General features: G+C 40.2%; 1 protein-coding gene across 1 annotated transcript in view; it reads left to right on the forward strand.

The window, feature by feature from the left end:
* Positions 1 to 26,999, forward strand: part of LOC122656131 (aminoacyl tRNA synthase complex-interacting multifunctional protein 1) — a 49,534-nt gene that overhangs the window by 19,679 nt on the left and 2,856 nt on the right. The window contains exons 5-9 of the mRNA XM_043850582.1: positions 679 to 747; positions 4,318 to 4,434; positions 4,875 to 5,047; positions 19,554 to 19,644; positions 19,748 to 19,816. Coding sequence (XP_043706517.1) covers positions 679 to 747; positions 4,318 to 4,434; positions 4,875 to 5,047; positions 19,554 to 19,644; positions 19,748 to 19,816 — 519 coding nt within the window. The remainder of the gene's footprint in view (positions 1 to 678; positions 748 to 4,317; positions 4,435 to 4,874; positions 5,048 to 19,553; positions 19,645 to 19,747; positions 19,817 to 26,999) is intronic.

Here is a 26,999-nt window from a genome sequence, read left to right on the forward strand (position 1 = left end):
ATTCCTTTTTAGTGTCTAAGTCTATTTTTGAGTCTTCTATACAAGTTTGTAAGGAGGCCAGCATTGGATACGAATTTGATTAATAAAAATTAGCATTATTAAAAAGAACGAGCGAGTCCAATACCTGTGATAGTTGAAATTATCACCTTCTCTTGAGCACTTCTAGTAACCATAGAGGTTGTTTTATGTTGACCTTGAATATTATGTATATGACAGTAGCTGAGTCTAATATTATCTGAGAAGAGTATCATGTGGATCTAATATATATGTAGTATCATACCAAATCTTTCAGGTACTTGTGTAGATACTGATAATAGTTCATTATTTTCAGGGGGTCGATTATATGAGTCCTCTCCTGATTTTTCTCTTTAATTCCTCCACTTGTAGTACATTCCCATAACACAAACGGTTAATGTTATTATTGTAGTATATGAAAATGTACTGGACAGTTATTCTATATAATCTTAAGCTGTCCTGTGATTTTCAATGCATTTATGCTTAGAAATTGTTGTATATGTTTGTGAAGCTGTCTTATAACATCTACTTTTTACATATCATGTTATAAAAGTTTCTTGTGAATTTTTTCCTTCAGCTGTTCAATGATGAAACAGGTCAGTGTAGCTGACCTCATTTAGTGGGGACAAGGCTTAGTTGCACTAATGTTGTTCACTTGTGTAGTGCAAGGAGGATCTCTTGGAATTATTTGAGAAGAAGATCTCAGTGGAGAGAACAGCATTTGAGCCTCCAGTGAGTAATCTCAAAAAATCTTTTATTATGTTGATGAAGAGGCTCATACTTGTGATAATGCTAAACATGACTTGGCTGCATTTGATTCCTTCTTAGACTTTATAGTCATTTCCTTTATGTTTTCCTTTTGCACTGTTTGCACTAAGCTGAGATGCAAGCCAGGTCTTAGGGAATCAAAGTAAATAATGTAGTACTTGGAAAAGAAATTAATCTTTTATTTGGGTGGAAGTTTAGATGGGCATTTGGGACAGTGAATTTCTCACACAGGAAAGCTCCCATGGTCGGAGTGTGCTGCCTGCAGTTGGATGAAGAAATGCATGACACTTACTCCAAATTATCATGGTGTGAGCATTCCTATGAGCTGACTCATTGCGACGTTGATGCGATCCTAGGTTCAATAACCCTGATTATGGGTTCGCTTAGAGAGAGACTTATTGGATAGAGCAGCATGATGGTCTCCAATCTCCAATGAGAGCAACCAGCAACCATAACAACCTCTTATTCAAAAACTTCAATCCCTTGAATTGATGGTTACATGCATATTTGAAGAAATAAAAACCATTCATAATCATACTCTCTTATGGAGATATAGATTGAATCAAACTCAACTCCTTGACTCAATCCAATGGTGCTAACTGAAGAAAAAAAAAACAATAAGAATAAATAGCAAATGACAAAATAACCCCAAATTAAAATGGAAATCTCTAACTATCCCTACGTCTAACTGCATCAGCTCTCCCTCTCTTAAAAGAACTCAACGCCATTGAATTAAGTCGCAAGCCCAAGATGCACTTGTAATGAAATTGACAATGAGGTGGCACATATCTTGGGGAAGACAGTCGATCCATAACTTCACAAGTTGGGAGAGTAGCTTGACTCATAGTTGGAGGAGGAGAGAAATTTCACCATCGAGCAAGGTTCTAAATCTCGGTTTCGACCCTGGCTGAAACCGGCCTAAGTTTCAACTGAAACCTGGTATTTTTCTGGGCCAAACTCAAAATGTCATGGGCTGGTTGAAACTAGTTGAAACTGGTCGAAACTCGGTATTTTTTTTTTGTGGTCAAAACTAGGCTGGTCAAAACCACCGAAATATACGAAACATGTCGAAACTGGACAAAACCTGGTACGATCCAATGTCGACCTTAGGTTTCGTCTCGGAAAATGTTGAAACTGAGATTTAGTTCCTGGCCGTCGAGGCATATCCATTAACATGTGAGGCAACATCAGAAACATACACCCTCCTTGTTTTACCTTAATGGTGTTACATGCACCATCATATAGTATACAAGCCTTATGCTGCCATGGTCGCCCTAAGAGAATGTCACAATACACTAGGGGGCTGATTAGGCTAGACACCTAGTAGTGAAGCAGCCCATACCATAGTTGTCACGGTGTCTAGGTGACCCAAGGCATTGGAGAGGGTCCAAAATCAAGGCGTCCAAGGCGTCCAAGGTGCTTTTGCGGGCGGTTAAGTGTTCGAACTAAGTGGGAAGAGATGAGATTGGCTTCCGCTTCTGTATTGACAACCGTATGAACTTGATGTAGATCAAAGCATGAAGAAAACGGCAGAAATACTGTTCACGTGAACAGTACAACGTAACAGTACCTTGCGGTACTGTTCACGTGAACAGTATTTTCTGCCCTTTTCTTCATGCTTTGATCTACATCAGTACTGGTATGGATCCTCACCATACAGTAGAATACCCTTCAGGGTCATCATCTGGATCAGGAGGATCTTTATAAACCTCTATGTCATCCTTGTTGTCTATGCTTTACAATGTCTCAACTATGATCAGAGGACTTGGTCTTGTTGAAACACATAGCCGAAGTGACCTTTCTCACCACAATTGCAGCCACAATATTCTTTAGCCAGTCGCTACCCTTGGAGTCATCTGGCTTATTTTCGTCAACCTTATGGGGCTCAACTTTCCTTTCTTCAGTCAAGGCGTGGCCTAGGCGACACCTAGGTGTGCAGGTGCCTTGGTCGCCTAGGTGGTTACCTTAGTCGCCTTGTTGGTGTCACCTTAAATCTAGGCCTTCTCCAATGCCTTGGGTTGCCTAGACGCAGTGACAACTATGCTGGGTGTAGACATGTAGGTTGAAGAAGTCTTGAGCATATCCTTCAAATAACTGTACTTTTCTTTAGTAGTGTTGGCATATGTAGCTGCCACATCGACTGATCTGAAGTCCCCGTTAGCAAGTTCTAACATTATCTGTGTCCAACCACTGATGTACCTCAATACCTGATGTTGATCGGTCTTCTGGAAGCTGCATCTGGAGGATAATTTGTAGAATTCTAAGGTGTAGACAACCGCATTTTAATACCCTGATGGAAATTAACCACCTTGTGGAAGAGGATCTTCTCAAAATTAGGAGGAACAGATTTCTTGTTCAATATCTTCTTCATCACCTCGCAGCTTGTGACAGGTCCAGGTCGCCTGATAAGTCTTGACTGTAGCACGTTATCCCACCATGACCAAGCATAACCCATAAACTTAGTGAGGATAAACTCGCACTTCTTATCTTCTGGAAAAGATTTGTAGGTGAAAATCCTCTCGACTTTGGTCAACCAGTCAAGGAAATCCTTAGGTCCCTTCTAGGCATCAAACTCTGGAACATTTACTTTGATGCTATAATCCCTGTCTAAAAACTATTGAGTGACATTCTGGGGAATAACTGGCTCAGGTTGCTGTCTCGGGGGTGTATCCGTAATCCGTATGTACCAAACTAAGGAACGAGTGTAGATGGCCCTACATCACCTCGCCTGTTAAATCTCCTCACGAAGGCAAGAATCTCAGTGAATGTCTTGTTGCTTTGTTCCCAGTCAGTCTCTGCCTTGAACTTGTCAAGTTTTGTTTCAATACCCTGCTGGTTCTCCTGTAATTCCTTGTATAGCTTAGGGTTGGTGATGTGAGAGGGTCCTGTCATGGTTTAGGGACTTAGGCTCTGATACCAACTGATTCGATCCCAGGTTCAATAACCCTGATTATGGGTTCACTCAGAGAGAGCCATATTAGATTGAACTGCACGATGGTCTCCAATGAGACAAACAGAAACCATAACATACTGTTATTAAAAAAACTCTAATCCCTTGAATTGATGGTTACTTGCAAATTTAAAGAAATCAAAACCATTTCTAATCATTTTCTGTTTTGGAGATAGAATTTGAATCAAACTTAACTCCTTGACTCAACCGAACGGTGCTAACTGAAAAGAAAAAAGATCAATAAGAATAAATAGCAAACGACAAATAACCCCATATTAAAAGGAAGTCCCTAAATATCCCTATTTCTAACTGCATCAGACCTAGTGCCCCTTAATTCTCTTAATATAAGTATGTGTGCACTTCAGCACTGATGTGTTGGTGTGCATTGTGCAATCAGACAATTCAGACCCACACAGGTGTATCAACTTTCCATACAAGGTGTATTTAATAATTTTTTTTTACTTAATAAAAAAAATTGCCATACGAATGAAATGGTGACGACCCTTTAGGGAAAAGAAATTTCTTCCCTGAATTAGACTTTCTGAATGATAATTTTTAATTGTTTTTCTTTATTTGCTTTTCAGTGCCCGCAAAGTATAGAAAAGGTGGAAGCAAGTACAAGTACCGGAAAGAATGAACAAAACTCAAAGAATGTTGAAAAGACAGAAGCAGACCTGAAGCCAAAGAAAAGTGTTGCTGAGGTAATTTATTTGTTGATCTGCGCTCAAGATATGTATACCTTGTTCCAATCAGATATAATATATATTTTCTTTATTTATTTATTCTGAAAAGGATAACAACTTTTATCTTATGCTTAATCAGAAACACATGTGAGGTTGATACTTTCCTAATACTTAATAGTTCACATTATTTCTTGCTGCTGACCTAAATGGTTGGGCGATAATTTTTTATTAATGATCAGTGGCCCAAAATCATGTAAAATATCTATACATCCTTGCAGGTTTTCCCCTGCTTTTATTAATTTCTGATTTTTAAGTTAGTAAAGTTCTTAACAAGTTTTATGGAGTAAACATAGTTGGCTGAATGTGTCTTATTTTAACTTTGAGCTTTTCATTTTCATTCTATATCATTTGCACCTAATTCTCATGGATTTGTTGCTATGTTCCTGGAGGACTTGTAGAAAAAAGCTGCTGAAGAAGTTAAAACTACCGAGAGAAAGAATAAGTTACCAGAAAAAGTAGCAGTTGAGAAGGATATGAAAGCAGTTGAGAATGATATAGAAGTTCCCGTTAGTTTACTTAATGTACAGGTTGGCCTCATTATCAAGGCATGGAAGCATCCATCTGCGGACAGGTGCGTCCTGCAAGTTTTTGCTTCTTTTTCTTGTTTCTAATGTATTTTCCTTCCTTTTTTTTGGAGTGAAAAAGAACTTTCAAGCTATGTTCCTGAGTTATGCAGGAGTTCCAGCAGAGCATAAATTCCGCAACCCTGGTGGCCTGAACCATAGTTTCTTAAACCAGATTGAACCGAAAAGGGATTCGGTTCCAGTTCAATCCAGTTCTGACCAATAAAACCATGTTTTTAAAACAAGAACTGAAAATTATTAAAAGTTGCGAAAAATAAAAAATAGAAAAACTGGAAAACTGTTGAACCAAACCGGAAATTTTTTATTTTTGAAAACTGGATGGTTTCATTCCAGTTTTAGTCTTTAGGTGGTTCTAAGTCCAGACTAAACTAAAAAGAGGGTCCATTCAGTCAAGCGTGGTTTGGCCATCTGGTCCGGTCTGGTTTGTAAAACTATGGATTGAGCCATTCATTTTCAGGTAACTAGTAAATAAGAATAGTATTGTATTTCTTATCAGTAGTGTTCAAGAAATATCGACAAAGGAGTCATGTTGAAATCAGATTAGATTCTACTAAGTTTTCCTAATTCAAATGCATTTTATTGTTTAGATAGAATTATTACCTTACTAAAGACATATGGGGTTTCTGCAGCATGAATTCCATGATCCATGGGGTGAATACAGCCATTGTCTATTGATTGATGAACTAGAAAAAGTTGCATTTCTTTGTTTTCCTTTTAGTTTCTTATTACTACACATAAGCTGTTTTTGGTCTTTGGATAGGGATGAGTGAGGGATATTGTGGTACAAACCTCCCCAGAAACTTTACTGGCTTACAAGCAAGTGTATATGGTGTAGAGCTCCAACAGTACCAGCGTAGGAGGAAGAAGGCCAGCCCAATCAGGCTCAATGACTTAAGTTATATCTAGCCCACATTAGGCTATCAACTTAAGTTATAGTCCCATACTTTGGGCCCATATATTGGTTATATTTAAGCCCATAACTTGGCCATTGAACAATGATAAATTGATAATATGGCCCATCTTCAAGCCCCTATTCTGCCCCTTATGTAGCCACTGATCAGTAGCTTTGGGGGAAAATATTGTGGCAGATTCTGTGCTCATGTTGCTGCCATATGGGAAGGATATCTATTAAGTTACTATTTTGTCATAGTTTTAGTTGCTAAGGGATTAGCAACATAGGAGTTTCTATTTTGATGTTATAGCAACTAGATCTTATAGGAAGTTTCTATTTTTGTTGTAAGCCTACTTGGTAGCTAAGCTTTCCTTTTCTTGTACCACAAACTAGTACTTTTATCTTTACCCAAAAAAAAAAAAATTTGTACTTTTATAAATACATGTGAATAAGCAACTCTCCACGATTTTGGCATTCAACATATTGTCTCTAAAGTCTAAACAATGAAGCGACAGCCTTGTGGCGAATCAAGTGCAACAAAGGTGGTGAGACCTTGGAATGGTGGGTGGTGAAGCCTTACCGTAGGCTTAGTGGTGATACCAAGTCATAACCCCTTTTTTTCTTATCTTTTTCTTTTCTTCTTCTTTCCCTTCACCGTTCAGTCGATTCTAGCAGGCACCTTCTTTCTATCGTGGTCTATCTTTGGGTGATTTCTAAGCATGGTTCAAAAACTCATCTCGACCAATCATCTCAAGATCTCACCGAGATTTCGGCGAGACAGTGCATTTTTTTTTTTGGGGGTTTCGTAATGATATTTCGGTGGACAAATGGCAATAGTTGGCTCTGAAACTTTAAGGGAAGCTTGTTTTAGGCTTAATATACATATTTAAATCTTCAAATTGAAAAAAAAAAAAAAACACCCAATTTGGTGTTTTCGGATTTGCACCCTTGGTTGGCTGTAAAGGCCGAAACTTTAATGTAATATTGCCTATTCTACACATTGTTTGAATGATGATGTGACATAATTGGCAAGTAAAACAAGTAATTAATGCAATAATGGATGAAGACACGTAATATTGAATAATTATTTAAGAAATAGTTAAAGACTTAAAATTTCTACCAACTCCTCCACATGAAGTGTTTACAATGCATATTACATAGACACCCAACAGTGAACAATACATTAGTCATAGACACCCTACTTCACTAGTCTTCCATGTCCCAACTCCCAACAATACAATCGATCTCTTCGTAGTGATGTGGCAACCCCCAGGACAGTAAACAACAAGCAATAACCCTGCTGTAGTCGGTATTGATCACTCCACAGAACAGAAGTTGCAGCAGTAATAAAATAGAAACAAGAGAAGAAGAAGAAGAAGAAGAAGAAGAGAGAAGAAGGGAAGAATAAGGGGGATATGACCAAGGCCTCTCTCACCTATGACCTTGGTCAGTCTGTCACTAACCACGATGGAGTTTCACCACCACAGTTTCTCACAGCAATTAGGGCACAAAGGCAATTCAAGCTTAATTCATTATTCGTGGTGGAACCATTATTAAAAATACTGATACCACAATATCGATACATATCGGACGATACGATACTTTAAACCTTGAGTAGGACCAGCCCGAGAATGATGGAACCATTATGAATACAGCAATGAGGGACAACCCCTTACACATGGCTCGAGATGAAAAAGGAGCTGTAAGGTAAGTATCTTCCATTCACCTTCAAGGTATGACTGCATGATCAACTCAACTCACTACGGCAAGGAGCCTTATTAGTAGTATCAGACTACATGCAAAAGTTTGACATCCTTGTCTCACGAACCGGAGTTGACGAGGAGGATGACCAGCTTCTGTCTCGTTTCGAATTGTTGGACTGAGACCGGAGATCCGACCGGAGCTCCGAAAGGAGATGGGCCTAACGGACATCTACGACCTTCAGGACTGCTTCCAGAAAGCCCTATGAGCGGAGGAACTACTAAGGACTTCCATAAGACGATTTGGCCCCCAAGCCGAGGAGAATAGGAAAAGCATCCCAATTGCTAAACCCACGGGTTGGCCAACCCCTGCCTACACCATCACACTGATAACAAGGGCAAGGCCCCCATGGCTAGTGGTAGTATGACTCAATGTTTTCATTCTCAGGAGTATGGATATGTAGTCAAGTTTGGCCCTTTGAGACAAAAGCTTATTGCTGTACTTGACAAGGCCAAGCTACCTTACGAGAAGCACCACAACTGGTATAGTCTCTTTGCTGAATTGTAATACAATGAAGGTAAATTAGGAGGTATATTAGCAGTGTCAAATACCTTTGAAAATTGGCCGTCATGATGAAGCAGCCTGGTGTAATGTTATTCCCAGGAAGTTGACTTGTGTACTTTTGGGGTTGCCCTGGATTTATGGTAATGATGTGTTGGTAGGTGGCAAGAAGAATCTATGCTTTTTCAAATTCAATGGCAAGCTTATCATAATGGATCCCAATAATATATCAGCTGAACAAGCCAAGCAACACGCTCTTAGGATCAATTAGAAGTATACTACTTTAGAGGCAAAAGTATTGGCACTACCCTACAAGGAGTTTGTGAGGACTAGTCAAGACACGAGACTGATTTTGGCGCTCGTCACTCAGGAAGTGACCCCTCTACACGAGGCTAAACTTCTTAAGCTGTTCAGGACCATTTGTCATATTTCTTTGACCTAGTGCTCGAGAAGCTACCCGATGCATTACCACTGATGTGTGACATCCAACACGCCATCAATTTGATTCCACGATCTGTACTTCCAAACTTAACAGCCTACCGGATGAGTCCTACAGAGCACATGGAATTGAAACTAGAAGTAGAAGACTTGCTGAAAAAGGATTTTACATAGGAGAGTACGAGCATGGTTTAAAGTATCGCACCATATCATTTCATCTCAGCCGATACGTCTCGGTATTGCCGGGTATCGATATGATACAGCGAGATATGTCTCTTTTTTTTGTTTGAAAAAAAATTGGTATCGATCATTATTGCATTGTATTGGCCGATACGGCATGATATGATACGATTCGAATTGATACTCGATACGAATTGATACTCGATACTCTTGATACTCTTGATTTAAAAAAAATTAAAAGTATCGGTACATATCGCATCGTATCGACAGATACAGCACGATACAATGCGATACATTGCAATACGCACATTAAAAGGCACATGTGACTTAAGAATCGTGATTCTAGAAACCTAGCACCATCAACACCTGGACGGACAAGTTTTCACCCAAAACTTCAATTTTGTGACATCTTTCAAGTTTCATGCTTGGGGCTTTGATTCCTTGCTGAAAAAAGAAACAAATCAAGGAAACAAACTGCAATATTGCTTATTAGATTGTTTTTTGCTCCAAAAGTGTATTTTTATGTGTGTCTAGACCATTTCCATGCGTATCTGTAACATGCGATACGTATCTCTGATACGATACGTCTCTTAAAATCACCCCACCAATTCGATATGCGATATTGATACTTTAAACCTTGAGTAGTCCATGTGCAGTACCAGCCCTCACACCAAAGGATGGGATGTGACATATGTGCTTGGACAACTGAGCTATAAATAAGATCACTGTCAAGTGCCGGTTCCCTATCCTTAGTCTTGATGATATGCTAGACATGTCCTGTGCAAAGATCTTTTCCAAAATAGATCTCAAGAGCAGATATCATCAGATACGCATTTGCCTAGGCGACGAGTTCAAAACTGCTTTCAAAACCAAAGATGGTTTGTATGAATGGAAAGTTATGCCTTTTGGTCTCACCAACGTATCCAGGTGATTCATGTGTATAATGTCTTAGGTATTACTCCCCTTCATTGGTAAAATTTTAGTTGTTTCTTTGATGACATTTTGATATATAGCAAAAGGAGGACCAATCTATAGCACTTGAGGCACGTGATGCACGTACTTCATAATTCTCACGGCGTCTAGGCGATCCAAGGCATTGGAGAGGGTCCAAATTCAAGGGTGACATCAACAAGGCGATCAAGGCATCCAAGGCGCCCAAGGCGACCAAAGGTGCCTGGACGCCTTAACAACTATGATGTACTTTCGAGCAGAAAAGCTATATATCAACTTGAAGAAGTGCTCCTTTATGCTGCCCAAGGATGTATTCTTTGGATTCATTATGTCATCAAGATGTATTGAAGCAGATCCAGAGAATATCTAAACCATCATAATGTGGCCAACACCTAAGACTCACGAAATCTAGTTGTTTCCATTGCTTGTTATCATTTTACCGTAAGTCCATACACGATTTCAGCTATTATGGCTCCTATTACATAATGTATGAAAACCAACAAAGGTAAATTTGAGTGGACGACTACAGCCACTAAGGCCTTCGAGTGTATTAAAAGGAAGATGACGGAGGCCTTGTTCTATAATTACCCGACAAATGTTCGAGGTAGCAACTGATGCATCCCCTGTTGGCAAGGTAGTATTCTTATGGAAATCCTATCGCCTTCTATAGTGAGAAACTGAATGACACCAAGACAAGGTACTCCACATATGATCTAGAGTTATATGCTATTGTGCAAGTACTCAAGCATTGGCGCCATCACCTAGTCTACAAGGAGTTTGTCTTATTCACTAACCATGAGGGCTTGAAACATCTTCACTCACAGAAGGTGGTCAACACTAGGCACGTTAAGTGGGTTGCCTACCTTCTGAAGTGCACCTTCACCTTAAGATATAAGGTGGGTAAGGAGAATACAATAGTATATATGTTGAGTCGAAAGGTGTTGAATTTACACACTTTGTCGGCACATGCTACGGATATTGATCACATCAAGGGTGAGTTCATAGTAGACAAAGACTTATCTTCCATCTACCAGTCGTTGTAATAAGGTGGAATAGATTTCAAGTACTCTATTCATATGGGTTTCTGTTTTATGCACTCGTCTCTGCATCCTGGATACATTTCTCCAACATACTATTTGGGAGTACATATTATTTGGGAGTAACATAGGCCGCATTTGGTAACACTTCTGTTCTAGAACAGTTGTTTTTTACCTTTATCATTTTTTTTCTGTTTCTGTGCTGAAAACACGTTATGGGCTACAAAATGGTGTTTGGTAAACTTGTTCCAGAAACATTTTTAGAACAAAACAACAAAACAATTCCGTTTGTTAAAACCTGTTCTGAAACACTTTTTACCAAATTAATGGATTATTACAGAAATGCCATTACAAGGTATAGTAGGCAGGATTTTTCATAACTGTGTCTAAAAGCTGAGGATACAAAAACCTATGGAAAAAAATCATAGCCTTAGGAAGGATTAATGGAAGTACCAATGGATAAGAGGGTTACAGGGAAGATTTCTTCCTTGAGGTATCGTGGGGAAGAATCAAGTTGGTTAGATGATCTGTTGAGGTTTGATGTGGGTGACTCTTTTGTGACTCCTTTCCTGCTATCAATGTTTCTCTAAGATGCAATTTCATACTGAGCACAGATCTAGCCAACAAAGTATGGTGTATGGTACATTTTCTAAAGATCTAAGCAAAGTTCTAGCCCCCAAAGTATGGTGTATGGTACATTTTCTAAAGATCTAAGCGCAGATCTAGCCAACAAAGTATGGTGTATGGTGCATGTTCATTAACACATTTTCTAAAGATCTAAGCACATATCGAGCCAACAAAGTCTCTGTAAAAAAAAGGAAAAGAAGGGGAAGAAGCAGAGGAAGAAGAAGAGTACCTTGTGATCTCATGTTAGGGTATCTTGGAGATTAACCTATTGCTTGCACCTTTGGATTTTGGGTTTCTGCAAAACGCAAGAAGAAGAAGAAGAGAGGAAGGTAACAAATTGCAAGAAAAATCGCAAAGAAAAAAAAATGGAATAGAAGAGGAAGCAACAGAGGAAGAAGAAGAAGATGAAGAAGTAGAAGAACAGAGGTTAATGGGTTTTTACCTTTGGATTTAGGGCTTTTCGATCTTGCTTGGAGAGGAAGAGAATGGAGCTTTCATATGGCTTTGGAGATGGCTTCCATGGAGCTTCTCTGGAGAAGGCGATCCAAAGCTGTGGGAGAGATGCAAAATTTTACCGGGCACAACTTTAGGTTTTGTTTCACTGAAAACATTTTGATTTTGAAGAAACAAGGTTTTACATGTTTCTACAAAGTCCCTTTTTTTTTTTTTCTGTTTTTGTTTTTGTTTTTTAAGGCCGATTTGTTTCATTGGCACATAAAAACAGATCGGTGGACCCAAACAGAATATTCCGTTTTTCTGTGCCAGTAGCACAAAAAAACACTAGAAACATGAAACAAAAGTGTTACCAAATACGCTCATAGTGGCGGGCTCAAAAGATATTTCGGGAAAGACAAGACCCTTTTGCAGGTTGTTGATAGATACTATTGGCCTTAGATACAGAAGGACGTGGAGCACATGATACAAAGATGTCGAGTATGTTAGTTGGCGGAAGGGACTAAACAAAAAATAGGTTGATATTCTCCACTGTCTGTTCCTCATGCACCTTAGCAGGATATGTCACACCCCCAGAACGCCTAGACCTAGTGGGGCCCATGACATAGGATCTGACTGGGGTTTGTGCAAGCTAAACTTAACATAAACATTGGTTAGCATTCATGATCATGTCTAACATTGGTGGGGTACAAAATTTTAAAACTTGCCAAAATCATATAAAAATGAAACCCCTCTGACCCAAACATGGTCAGTGACACTATTGGAATCTATACAACCTATAGACATAACCTCAAAAACATTCACTGTCTGTACATCATCAAAACTTAACCTTATCTACACTCAGAAGGTAAACAAAGTCAGCTTTATTCTATCCTGTCTTGGTCGATCACAATCCACTTGCCTTTGTCCCTTGCAACTTGATTTGATAAAAACATTTGAAGACATGGGGTGAGCTTTACATTCCAGTGACCAAGATAAACAACTATGCAATAATGCATATACTGATATACATAGTCAACATGAACATATAAACATGTGGTTGAGAATCAGACTTCTCGCATCAGATCATGTCATTCAATCATCACATAGCATTGCATTCATCATTAGCATCTTATGAATCGTAATTGCATTCCTTTGGTCATGGTAAATCGTGGTTATGTCATTGATCATTCATTTCATAAGTTGCTAATCATTGGATTCATTCATGAGTTGCTTCTCATTGATGTTTAGTCATGATAAATCATAATTTCATCGTTGATCATTCTTTTCATGAATTACTTTACTTTAACAGTCACGGTACCTGATGACCAATCATGCCGAAATGAATCATTGTTGCACGTTAACCACCAATCGTGCCGGAACGAATCGCCATCGCACATTGAGTGGCTTGGATGTCGGTACACCCATAGTAGTATCCTGACGGTCTTGGTGTTACATTAAACATTGGTCCAAACACTCGGGTAGTACCTCGGCAACCAATCATGCTAGAACGAATCACCGTCACACGTTAACCATCAATCTTGCCGGAACGAATCACCATCGCACGTTGAGTGGCTTGGATTCCGGTACTCATGGTAGTGTCAGGCTACTTTCATTCTTTATCTTAATTCTTAATCCTTGAGTTCGTATGAGGTATAACAAGGATACACTCATTACCTTCATTCATCTTGCATTGATATCATACTTTAACATGGTACATATGCATAATCATTGAGCATTCTTGTGATAAATAAGTGCTACATACTTTAATCAGGTACATAGCGCATTCTTCACATTCATCACATTCATCACATTCATTCATCCATCCATTAAATACATAGCATGGGTCATATGTACATGCATCATTACATTCAGCATAACATTCAATCATGTGGGATAATCATACTATATCACTTCTAACTTTATGCATTAGTTGAGAGTCCCACTCACCTCAATTTGTACAATTCAAATCACGTCGATAATCGATCAATAATTCCTCAAGTCAAGCATTTCCTTAAAGTAAAACATCACACAAAATTGGTTAAAGACCTTAGAGAAGTAGAATCCCCAAGTCCCATTAGGTTCAACGCCTTAAAATGGGCAAAACAGTCAAAACAGGGTTAATTGGACTCGCCGGTTACCAACCGGATTGCTTGCCGACTCGCCGGATAGCTCGCCGGTTGTCTCTGCCCACAACACCTGAAAACAGTTTTGGTTTCAGTGCTAACTGGATTGCCGCTTAGTGGTGACTCTGCTTCGGATCTCTGATCTTTCGAGGGGATTTTAACTCTCTTCCGAGTAGAATCAGGAAAACCTTATTTCTACATAAAATGAAGATTTGTGAGTCTACTTTCAAATGCCACTGGAATCACTCTATATCGATCTAAAATGAGTGAGATATTTCATCCGAATTGCATAGGGGTCAGTCTGCCCGAAAATGAAATTCCAGCTTTGAATGGGGGTTCCATCATGGGGGTTTCGACACCCATGCATCATACTCGAAATACAACCCCAAAACACATCAATATTAGCATCCATAACATCAAGGCATACTCGAACAACTCTTGAATCAAAAGGTTACAAAATCAAATCAAGATTTGGGAAAAAATATGTTCATCTCAAAATGGTGAAAACCTTCAAATCTTCCACAAACCACGAATCATACACACAAACCATTCAAAACCTAGTACAAACAACATCTAAACATCATTATCCAAGCATCCTGACATTGTTTGACTTCCTATGATGAAACCAAACTCAAATCATGGAATTTCTTACCTCAAAACCCTTGTATTGGCTCAAATCTTCATTCCATCTCTTTAATCCATCATCTAGCATTCTAATCCATGACAAGAGTGTGTGTGTGTGTGTAACCTAATAATAGGATAGATCAAAATAACTTAAATTGACCCAACTCCTTGAACCAACATTGAACCATAGTGAACCATTGCTTCAATTGAACCCAATAGGTCCATAATAAACCATACAAGCTCGAGTCACATTAATTCCTTATTCCCTCTCATAACATAGTCTATAAATAGAATTATGGGCCATAGAATAATATGAATTTCCATAGTCATCATCAATCATAGGCCTATCCAATATCATTAAAGTAATCATAATCAATACCATAAATTAATTTATGGCCATAACTCCCCAATCACTTAACAATCCATCGTGTAAATCATAAGTACATTGGGGACATATCATATTCATAAAGGCAAAGAACTGGCCTCCTTCCGTCCAGTCCGATCATTCTGTCAATACAATAATAAAATAATTATTAAATTGATAGTTTTAGGTGCAGAGTATTACAGGATATTAGTATTGATTTTGTAACCGGGTTGCCAACTACTTGAGAGCGTCATGACTCTATCCTAGTGGTGGTGGGTCATTTCTTGAAGATGGCACACTTTATTCTATGCATGAGGACCTTCGTTGCAAGTAAGATAGCCTCTATCTTCCGTAAAGAGGTTATGCGATTACATGGATTATCCAACTATATTGTGTTTGACAGGGACGTCAATTTTATGAGCTATTTTTGGAAGATGTTGTGGATGAAAGCCAAGAATAAGTTGTTGTTTCCTACAGCCAACCATCCACAGACTGATGAACAAATAGGTAGTCAATCGGGGCTTGGTGAATTTGCTATGTTGCCTTGTTCAGGACTATGAGAAGGATTGGCCTTCTATTCTAGACAGCAACAAAATTTGCTTGCAATAGTTTTGTGCACTGGACAACTGGCCTCACACTGTTTGAATCCAGCCCAAGGGACTTATTGATATAGTACCACTTCTATCACATGGACACATCAGTGTTGAGGCAGACGAGTTCTTACGTCATGTCATGAAGCATAGTTTTCATGGTGTCTAGACGACCCAAGGTGTTGGAGGGGGTCTAGACACAAGGCGATACCAATAAGGTGCCCACCAAGGCGGCTAAGGCACCTGAATGCCTAGGTGACGCCTTGACAACCATAGTTCAAAATCTCGCTGAGATCTCGGTAAACTCGAGCTTAGTTGAGACGAGATATGATACGAAACAATAAAATGTCAAATCTTGAAAAACTCGACCGAGATTTCGAATATTTCGAGAATCTCAGTGAAATCTTGAATATTTCGAGAATCTCGACCTCCTCAGTACTCATAGAGTCATAGTATTGTATTGTTGGGACTTGGGAGTTACGAAGTGGAAGACTAGGGTAGTAAGGTGTCTATTACTTATGTATTATTCATTTTACTTAGGTTGGGTGTCTATGTAATATGCATTGTGAACACTTCATATCTTGTGGTTTGTGGTAGAAACTTTAAGTCTTTAACTATTTCTTAAATAATTATTCAATATTATGTGGCAGCCGATCATCATTAACAATATGTTTAGTTTGAATTGGGTGCAAATACAAAGCTTCATCCGCGATGTATGGCTCCTTACAAAATCCTTAAACGGATTGAACCTAATGCTTATGTTCTTGAGCTACATGAAGACATGGCCATAAGTAATGTGTTTAATGTGGCTGACCTAACAATTTATCTGGGACATCACTCAGATGAGGGAGATTTTGAACACATGTTGAGGCTTCCCCATGACTCCACCAGTTGAGGACAAGATTGAAGAGGTGTTGGACTATAGCTATTATGACATGACATGGAAGCGGCGGCGGCTTAGTCAAGTTGAAAGATTGTCCAAGGCCTGGTGCTACCTGGATTCAAGCTAATGATTTCCAATGGCTCGATCCTGACTTGTATGAGTGTTATATGTCTTTAATTCATTCGTCTGAGATGAATGTTTCCAAGCCGGGGTAGTTGATGTAGAGCTCCAACAGTACCAGCGTAGGATAAAGAAAGGTTAGCCCAGTCAGGCCCCTAATTAGGCCCAATGACTTAAGTTATAACCAGCCCACATTAAGCCATTGATTTAAGTTACAGTCAGGCTCATACTTGGCGCTCATATGTTGGTTTTGCTTGAGCTCATAACTAGGCCATCGATCAATGATAAAAAGGTCCATCTTCGAGCCCCTATTCTCCCCCATATGTAGCCACCGACCAGCAGCTTTGGAGAAGATATTGTGGCAGATTCTGTGGGCGCATGTTGCTGCCATATAGAAAGGATATCTATTTAGTTACTATTTTGTCATAGTTTCTATTTTTTGTACCAGTTTTAGTTTTCTAAGCCGTTAGCAACATTGGAGTTTCTATTTTGATGTTATGGTAACTGTACTGTAAGTTTCTATTTTTGTTAAGTGGTAATCTACTTGGTAGCTAAGCTTTCCTCTTCTTGTGCCATAAACTTTTGCTTTTAGAGCAGCACTCCATGATATTGGCATTCGACCTATTGTGTCTCATCAATGGAGCAGCAGCCTTGTGGTTAATCAAGTGCAACCGAGGTGGTGAAACCTTAGAATGGTAGGTGGTGAAGTCTTACTGCAGGCTTGATGGTGAATATCAAAGTCATAACTCCCTTTCTTCTTTTCCTTCACTGTTCAGTCTATTCCAGCAAGCACCTTCTTTCTATCGTATCATTGGGTGATTTCTAAACCTTTTTTGTGTCTTATTCATCTTAATTTCTGCTGCAACCAAGGTGGTGAAACCTTGGAATGGTGGGTGGTGAAACCTTACTGCAGGCTTGGTGGTGAATATCAAAGCCATAACTCTCTTTCTTCTTCTTTTCCTTCATTGTTCAGTCGATTCCAGCAAGCACCTTCTTTCTATCATATCATTGGGTGATTCCTAAACAGGAACTTCGTGCTTTCAGTCCTACCAACCCAGCCATTGGAAGGGCTCGCCCTTTTGATACTGTTTTTTACCTCACACATACTTCCTTCGACCAGACTTGGAGAGACATCTGATCAAAAGATTGTGAGTTATTATTTCGCATGAGTTACTAAATTTTGGTTTTCTTAAGTTTCTATTTTTTGACCACACTTGTTTCTCTCAATCTAGCCATCAGTTTGCTTTGATATTCTAGACATATAATCCACCTATTATAGGGGTGTCAATTCCAGGCCTGGCCCGGCAGGCCCGACCCAGCCTGCCCCGATTATTAAATAAGCATGACACATTTATAATCGGTCGTTTCCAGTGTGGGGTCCTGGCCTGTTGGGTGCTCGACTGGACCGATCGACTCCAGGCCCAACCTAGCCTGCCCGATTGCAGCTCGACCCTTTAATATTGTGGGGCCTACCATTTGTGCAATTAATGTCTTTAGTAAGGTTACAAATGGGATTACACTAATGCCCGGGGCCCACTATTTTCACACCCAAAATTAGCAAGACTTCAAAAAATCGGTAAAGAAGTGTACAATGCATAAGAAATAAAAAATCGGTGAAGTAATGAAATAGGTGGGACCCACTCATGGGGAATCCCATTTTATCTGCTAACATAATTTCTTCCTTTTATTAATAAAAAAAGTGATTTCTTCTCTTCACATAGTGGGGCCCACTACCTTTCAAGTTTCAAAACAACAAAACGTCATTCATCTTTTAAACTTCCCCTCCCCTTCCCTCTCCCCAGTGTGGCTGTGTCAATATTTACCTAGGTGTGGTTCTCATCGGATTTTTTTTTTTTGATAAATGGATAGAAAGAAAGGAAAAAAGAATGGAAGAAAGAACTTATCTTCTTTTATTTTTTGGTAAACAAAGAGCTAATCTTTTTGTTTTTTTTTTTTTTTTCTCTGATTTTCCAATAAATTTTTTCTGGGGCTAGCCAAACCCTTTAGGGCTGCAACGTTTAGAGCCCCGTTTAAAGAGCATCTAGAGATAAACAGGCCCATAGCCCGGTAAAGGCCCGATTATAGCCCAAGACCGATGAGCCCGTCCAAGCTTGGCCCGATTAGCAAAACGGGCGGTCACGGTGCAGGGCTTGAACTTGGTTAAGCTCGGTTAGGCCCGACCGAGATCGACCGAGCCCAACCGGTTGACACCCCTAACCTATTAGGACCTTCTTTCAACCCTAGTTTCAGCGCCATTGGTTTAGTAGGTTGTGAGATGTCCCTATCACCATTTGGGGCCTAAGTTTCTTAGTTTTGGTTCACTGTGGTTCTTGTTTTCTAACTTGTTTTCTAGTTTTTGTTTATTGAGGTTGGGCCTTGGTGCAATGGTAAGGTTGCTCCATTGTGACCAAGTGGTCACGGTTTCGAGTCTGGAACAGCTAGGGATGTAAACGGATCGGATTCGGCTTGGATAGTGCTATATCCGCATCCGCATCCGCATCCGATTAGCTTTCGGACGGATTCAGATAGTGCTAAACGGATACGGATCGGATATTTTATCCGTTTACATGTAAATATAGCTTTTCGGATAGCTATAGCCTATTTGTATCCGCATCCGTTTAGCTTTCGGACGGATTCGGATAGCACTAAATGGATACGGAAACGGATTTCGGCTATTCATTTACACCCCTAGGAACAGCCTCTCTGCGAAAGCAGGGGTAAGGTTGCATACATTATGACCCTCCCCAGACCCCACAGTGGCGGGAGCCTCGTGCACTGGGCACACCTTTTTTTCTAGTTTTTGTTTATTCAGCTTAGTTAACCTCTTCAGTATATCTTACATAAGCGGGGATAAGATGCCAAAGGTGTGGAAATTATGTTGTTGGAAACCTTGTGGTGTTTGGTTAGGCAACTTGCACATTGCCAACTTGGATCTCATGACTTATTTCTTCTGATATTATCACTTAGTTTACTAGTTGAGGAGATAGACTTGGGAGATGGTAACAAGCGGCAGGTGGTCAGTGGTCTTGCAAAGTATTGCAGTCCAGATGAGTTAATAGTAAGAATACTACTTGACCTTTAGATCATGAATCTACATTACATTTTTCTTACCGAGCTTATCTATTGACTGGTCCTTGAAGATACTGTGATTTGTCATGCAGAATCGTCATGTGGTGCTAATTACAAATGTTAAGCCCGGAAAGCTGCGAGACGTAATGTCTGCTGGACTGGTATATCTCTTGGCATTTCTATCTAAATCTGCTTGTGTCATGGTGTACTGATATTTCTTTTTGAACTCTCAACTAAATTTTCTTATGTGCTTGCTATTCGAAGTTTTAGTTGTTGATCATTGATAAATTTTATCATATACGCAGCATAATTTGAAAGGATGAAAACATTATTTGCCCTTAATAAAAATATAAGATCCCTCTTTAAATGTTGAATCAAACCATGAAGTTTGTGGGCCACATGTTCTATGGCCCTAGGACAAATGTGCACTCTGCTGAACCTCAACAGATTGGTCTATCTTGACTATAGAATATTTTGTTTCATATTGAAGGCAGCCTGTTTTAGGGCTTGGTTGTCTGGATATTGCCAGTTCTAGGCTCTGGTGATGTAGGCCAAAATGTGGTCACTACTTTCTGTCATACATGTGAGGGGGTTCATTAATTTTTTTGATAGACGAAGTGTATGAAGAATGCAAGGTTTAAAGTATTGGTATTGGTATCGTATCGGAAATGTGATTTGAGAGACGTATAGTATCGGAGATACACAAGATAGACTAAAGAATCAAATGGAAATGTTTAGGATACATGCGGAATACAGTTTTGAAACATAAAACAACAACAACCACAACAACAAATTCAGCATTATCCCAACTTAATGGGGTCGGCTACATGGATCCAAACAAAACAAAGTAAGGACAAGTGCAATCAATTGATTATGTCATGTATAAAGAGGAGAATAAAGTACGACGAGACAAGTGCATTCAATTGATTATGTATAAAGGATGAATTTTCTTACTTGTACTAATGCATAAAAAAAATGCTATTTTCAGTTTGGAGAAGATATAGGGCTTAGATACACACCTCACAACAAATAAAATCTAGTTTGATGCAATCATTCGGATTGTTTTTCACTAACCTAGTGATCCTTTGCAAAAACCAACACTGCAAATCATTATTTGAGCCAAAAATTCAAAGTTTTGATAGAAAACTGTTCTTGCGCAAATCTAGTTTCGATCATTGATACAGGTTATTTAGTTACCAAATGATGAGAACAACAGTACTAGAGTCACTTTTGCCAGTAGAAACAAGGAATCAAGTTGATATTGCCAAAACAAAATTGATTACAATGCCTTGTAGGAGCTCTTGGTAAGGGTTATGGGTCAATGATCGAGTTATATAGTTTATAAGAGATGTATCATGTGTATTGATAAGTATCAACCATATCGGGTCACATATCAAACTTATACAGTTGATACTCTTTTTAGGTATCATATCGGTGTCGTACTGTCGTATTGTATTGGTATCCTAAAAATTAAGATACAATCGGTTAGTATCAGAGTATACGGTAAGATACTTAAAACCTTGGTTGAATGATGCCATCTTTTAGCAAATCATATAACCTATTGGCATAGTTGGACATCTCTAAGAAGAAAGGGGGAGAAAAAAAGGCATACTCCCAAGGGGGTAGCTCAGTTGGCAAGGACCATGACCAACAGCTCACAATTAGGAGGTCATGAGTTCAACTCTCATTGGGGCCTATCTATCCAAAAAAAGATGACTGGTCTATGAAGCTGAGTTGATGATTTGCTTTCTTGGTCAACAGGAAGCAACTAGATTTTTTGTTTTCTAAAGGCAAAATCATTGGGGGCTCTATCATTGATTTCTTCTGGCTATTAAATTAATTCTCTAGATTCACACATTGAATGTTATTGGGTTTTGGAGTGAGGCTGTTGGCATTGCTGCAATGCTCTTATGATTCAACGATGTAGGTGTTTGGAATGAGGGAGAGCAACGTCAATTCCCAAGCTACTGATGGTAGTAGATATAGCATATTTGATAAGGCAAATTAAATCCAGCACAATTAGAAACTCCAACAGGTGATGGGTTAGAGGAGGTAGGGGTGCAATTAGGCTGGGCAAGGCCCGGGTCTTTGAAGGCTGGGCCCAGCCCAAGGGTACTGAAGCCTTGGCCTGGGCCCAGCCTGGCCCACTGGGCTTCAGGTCAGGCTGGGCCTGCCCCAAGCATTTAGCCAAGGCTGAAATCTATATTTAACTTTGAAGTTTCACTTGTGAAAACCAAGGTGCTTATCTGCCTTGATGGTCCTGCAATTCACTTTCTTAGATGCCATTGGTTCAAGTCTCTGGCCCTTAATTTTCAGCATCCCTTTCTTATGCATATATGTGGAGAATTTGTACAGTACACAACACCAACCACATCAGCATAACAACTATCTCAGATATGCTAAATCAGTGGAGAACTTTGCATTTACATAGTGCTATATGATGTGCCAAACCTACCCTATATATACGTGCAGTTTCAGTCTGGGTTGGGCTTGGCTTTAACAGAGGCCGAAACCTAAAGCCCAACCTGCCCGACCTCTAGCTGGAATTTCTGGGCCTGAGCCCAGCCTACGGGCATAAAACCCAGACAGACTAGGGTTTTTTGGGCCCAAGTTGCATCCATCGGAGGAGGTTTTTAAGTGAGTGTCATCATTGCTGTGTAATTTAAGGCTAGATTATAGGTAACCTAACCCCAAAATACTCACAATACAATGAAACCCAGGCAGCAAACAAACCCCTTATTCGCAGGACAGTCTAAAGTAGAAAACCAGAATTAGAAAGTAAAGTATCAAAATAGAAGGTAAGCAGTTCTAGGCAAACCAGCCGCAGTTTGCCAAACTTGGGTCGAAGGAGGGACCTGGTAACAGGAAGAAAACCTCCAAGCCTCAGCCAATTCTGACCAGTGGTTGCAGAGATATGAACTTCCAAAGTTGCAACAACAATAGGCTTCCAATAATCCCAGGCGATAGCACAGAACAAGGGAAATAGATGACTTCTGAGTGCTTGAACAGCAAGGCCATATCAGGACCAATATAGCAAGCGAGTGAAGTTCTGAGGGAGGTTAACTGAACCTCAAATATTAGCACAAGAGGGCCTCAGGTTGCTGAAATTGGAACAAACTAGCAGCCCAGAAAATAGGAAGTAGCCTATCCACAGGTCTGCAGAGTCCACGACCAGAAGGTAATCTCTACTAGGGTTGAAGATGGTCTTCAAACTGATCTAAGAACTCAATAAAGGGGGCCACGGTTGCAATGTTGCAGGCAAGGAATCAAAATAGAAAGAGAAAGAGAAGGGAGATCGATTGAAGGAGAAGACACGAGAGATAGATTAGGGGTGTCAATCGGTCGGGCTCAGTCAGTCTCGGTCGGGCATCACCAATTTTATAGGCTGCACCGTGTCCGACCGTTCAGGCATTCGGGCTTGCCTTGGGCGGGCATGGCACGGTTTCATTTCGGTCGGTCGGTGTTCGGTCTTTGATCGGGCTAGCCTTATTCGGGTTAAACGGGCCTAAACCGGGTCTAAAACGGGCTAATGAGCCGTTTAACTCTAAACGGTCTCTAAACGGTGTGGGCTTACTAATTGACATGCAACCAAAATTTTAAGTTCAAACCATCACACTGTTGGGCACTCACTGTACACCTAAACTCAAAATCAAATAAAACTTATCCCAACTAAAATAGCAGCAGAACACCGAATGGAAGTACATCTAACAAAGTAAGTAGAGGGAAAAATAATAGCAGCACAACACCGAATAGAAACACTTCTAACAAACTAAGTAGAGGGTAATAAAAAAATAGCAACACAACACCAAATAGAAGCACACCTAACAAAGTAAGATCTAAAAACTAAAACTAAGCCTCATCTCACCTACGTTAAGTGTATCTAAATCTAACTAATAAATGTCAAAGACCAACAAAAAAACAAACAAAAAAAAGGAAATTTGGAGGGAAGGGGGGGGGGGGAAGTTTATAAGTTAAAGGGTCGAGCTAGGTCGGGCTGCAGCAGGGCGGTCTAGGTCGGGCCTGGAATCGGTCGGTCCGGTCGGGCGCCCGACGGGCAAGGACCCCACACCTAGACCGCCCGATTACTAAACATGTCGGGCTTAAGCCCGACACATTTAGTAATCGGGCCAGGCCGGGCTTTAACCGGGCGGGCTCGGGCGGGCCTGGCAGGCCGGGCCTAGAATTGATACCCCTAGGATAGATAGATGGGGATAGGGGTAAGCTCCCTCAGCCTCTCATCCTCTCACCAGGATAATAAATTGCTCAAAGCAAGTCTTCATTCATCAATAAATCGTTGGGAGGCCTCTATGGGCATTACATCATATAGACTCAAGGGTTGAGCCCAAGATAGAAACAATAAAAATAGAAAGTCTCCTATAAGAGCTGAGACTTTAGTTACAAGTAATTGAAAAAAATTAGAAGGTAACTAAAATAGAAACTCTAGCTCTGCTAAGTTCCAAAAATAGAAACTTCCTATAAATCTAGCTGCCGTACATCAAAATAGAAACTCCTAAAAACAAAAATAGTAACAAACTGAAATTAGAAGCTTCGTAAATGAAATAAATTATACTTTCTAAAACTGAAAATAGCAACTAAAGTATGGCAGCATTAGGGTAGAATCTTTCTCCAGTTGATGGACCCACAAGATCTTCTAAAAAGCATCTCCATTCCCCACACAAGGCAAATATGGGCTGTGACACTGTTCAATACTAGATCAATTTTAATTAGCAATCGTCTAAAATATTTGTATATTAATCCTTTTTTTTTAATTTATTTATGGTAAATTACAGCTGAGGTATCCAACGTTTAAGAAAACTACGTTTTGGGTTCCTCATGGCTCATGTTTGAAATATTATCTTTGGGGTTCCTTATTACCCAGTCTTTTTTTAGACTGGAAATATTTCCAACTCCATCCATGGCCAGTTCTCCCTCCGCTCTCTACCCTGACCTCTGCCCCCATCTTCACCCTCCTACCCTCACCTCCGCCTTCTGCACGTGTCCCCACTCCCACTACCACTGCCACTTCCATTCCCACCCCATTTGAGAAAACCCCCCACCTCCCACCATCACTCCCCTTCTCCCATCCTCTATTCTTCCTCCCCCACGGCCTCACCCTTACCCTGCCCCACACCCCACATCCCACCCCTCTTGCACAACCCCTGCTCCACCACCTTTCCGCAACCACCCTCCCCCTTGCAACTCCACTCCCCAATCAATCTCCGCAACTCCACCCCCACCCCCTCTGCTCTCCACAAGACAAGAAGATGATGCTTGCATATGTATGGTTTCAGGCCTGTTCTTACCTGTATTTTGGTTGGCGGGGCTTGCTTGGCGTTGTACAGTACATTACCAGAAACAAACGTCAATGATATGGTATGCTATCAGCCTATCACAGGTGTGGTGCTTGTTGGGGTTCCATGGACATAATATCCCAGTCAATGAACAACGCTTATCCAGCAAGAAAAATGCAGCAGCAACAGCCCAAGCTGTTCGTGCCACAACAAGTGGCATGGAAACAGACACATCTAACTCCCCAGTTGATTCTCCTGGTGGAGAGCATGCTCATTTTGGAGCTGCTACTGTGGTGGGTAGATAAGATTCTAACAGTGAGGATACGGATGGGGTAGAGACTGAATCGGACAATTACCATAGAGACATCGTGGTCATCATCGAGTTTCTAAAATGGTGTGTTTCTTTTTCCTCTTATGAATCTGAACAGCCACTGACCTTCTCCATGTCATCCTGATACTGTTCAGAGAAGGCTTAGTTTCTGGGTATAAAGGTTGGTTGCCCTCACCAGCTTCTCACCATTAGGGTGTCTTGGGATCCAAACAAGCTATTGAACCTTTTGGGAGGCCAGTAATGATGCCTCTGGTTGCATGACTGGAAATCTAGGCCTTTCACTCGTGAAGTTTGTTTTTTTGGTCAGATTTAGTCTGTCTAGTCGATTGTCTGGAGAGCCGGTCATCCGTCCAAACTATGAGACATACGGATGGTCGTTCATCTGGATTTGTCTGCTTAAGCTAGTCAAGTCAGTCACTGCAAGTCGACCGTTTCTTGAAGCCAGTCTACTGTCCTCTCTGTGAAGTCGCGATAATGGCTGACAACTTATCTCATAAGAGAGTGGTTGACTCCCTTATTTTCTTACATGACCTAATTTATATTTTAAAGGGCTTCTAAGTGACTGAAGTGATACATAGTATTACAAGACAATATACAAACAGAAACTTAATCCTATAACACTTGAAGCTTGGTCTTGAATCTTGATCACTTCATTCCACTGATGCGTGTAGCTTCTTCCTAGTCATTTGCATTCATCAATTTCTTGAATAACCATGGCTCGGGCCCCAATTATCAAGGCGTCGCCTAGGCGTCCAGCCTCCTTGATTGCCTTGGACGCCTAGGTGGGTGCCTTGCCGCCTTGTTGGTGTCACCTTGATTTTAGACCCTCTCAAACGCCATGGTCGCCTTGCCGCCTTGATAACTATGGCTCAGGGAAGCTTGATGTTGTGATCACCAGCTTCTTCATTGTTCTTTCCAAGCAAAGCTTGTTTGATATGTCCTGTTAAGCTTAGGCTTGCTGCTTGCTACTTCATTGGTTATTCTTCATTAGCTTTGTGGGATATATAGACCTTTCAACACACAACAAGTCATTAGTATTCTCAAAACCATCATGAACCATTAGGTCATCATCAAGGTGTCCAGCTTGTCAGACTGTCACTTAGATGTTTATGTTTTATCATCACCACAACATATTTCCGCATTATGGAGTGTTGGGTAAAATCCAATATGCTAGAAAAGTTTGTTGTGCCTCAGCAAATTTGGCCAGATTTTGCTGGCATCTAATCGCTAGGAGGGAAGTTTCATATTGGTTTAGGTGATTTTCAATTGTTGAGATGTTAGTGGTTTTGTGGTCATGGTTTTTTCATTAAATGGTAATGTGAAAAAGCCCTAAGCCTTTTATGCTATTTAGTTCACTGAAGAGGCATGTGAATAGTTGTGGGAGACTTAATTGTATTTTTATGGGCTACACTATTTCATTATAAGGTCCTGTGAATCTTAAGGCTGTAGTAAGCTCTTGGGTAACTACTTGTTAGTGTGTTTGATGAAGGATTGAAATCTTTTGGCTTGGCCACATATATGGTTGCCTTTTGCCGATCTGTTTTTAGAGATTTCTAAATAAGAAGCGTTTATGTTTTCTGTGAGCTGAAAATAGAGAAGCAAAACGGAAAAGAGAAGAAGAAAGAAAAGAGAAAGAGAAGAGAGAATGTGGAACTGAGAGAGAAGGAAATCAAGGACAAGGACATCCCTGTACGTAAATCTTAGAACAAGTATGCCCCTGAG

This window comes from Telopea speciosissima, chromosome 3 (genome assembly GCF_018873765.1).
Source record: "Telopea speciosissima isolate NSW1024214 ecotype Mountain lineage chromosome 3, Tspe_v1, whole genome shotgun sequence".
Lineage (NCBI taxonomy): Eukaryota > Viridiplantae > Streptophyta > Magnoliopsida > Proteales > Proteaceae > Telopea > Telopea speciosissima.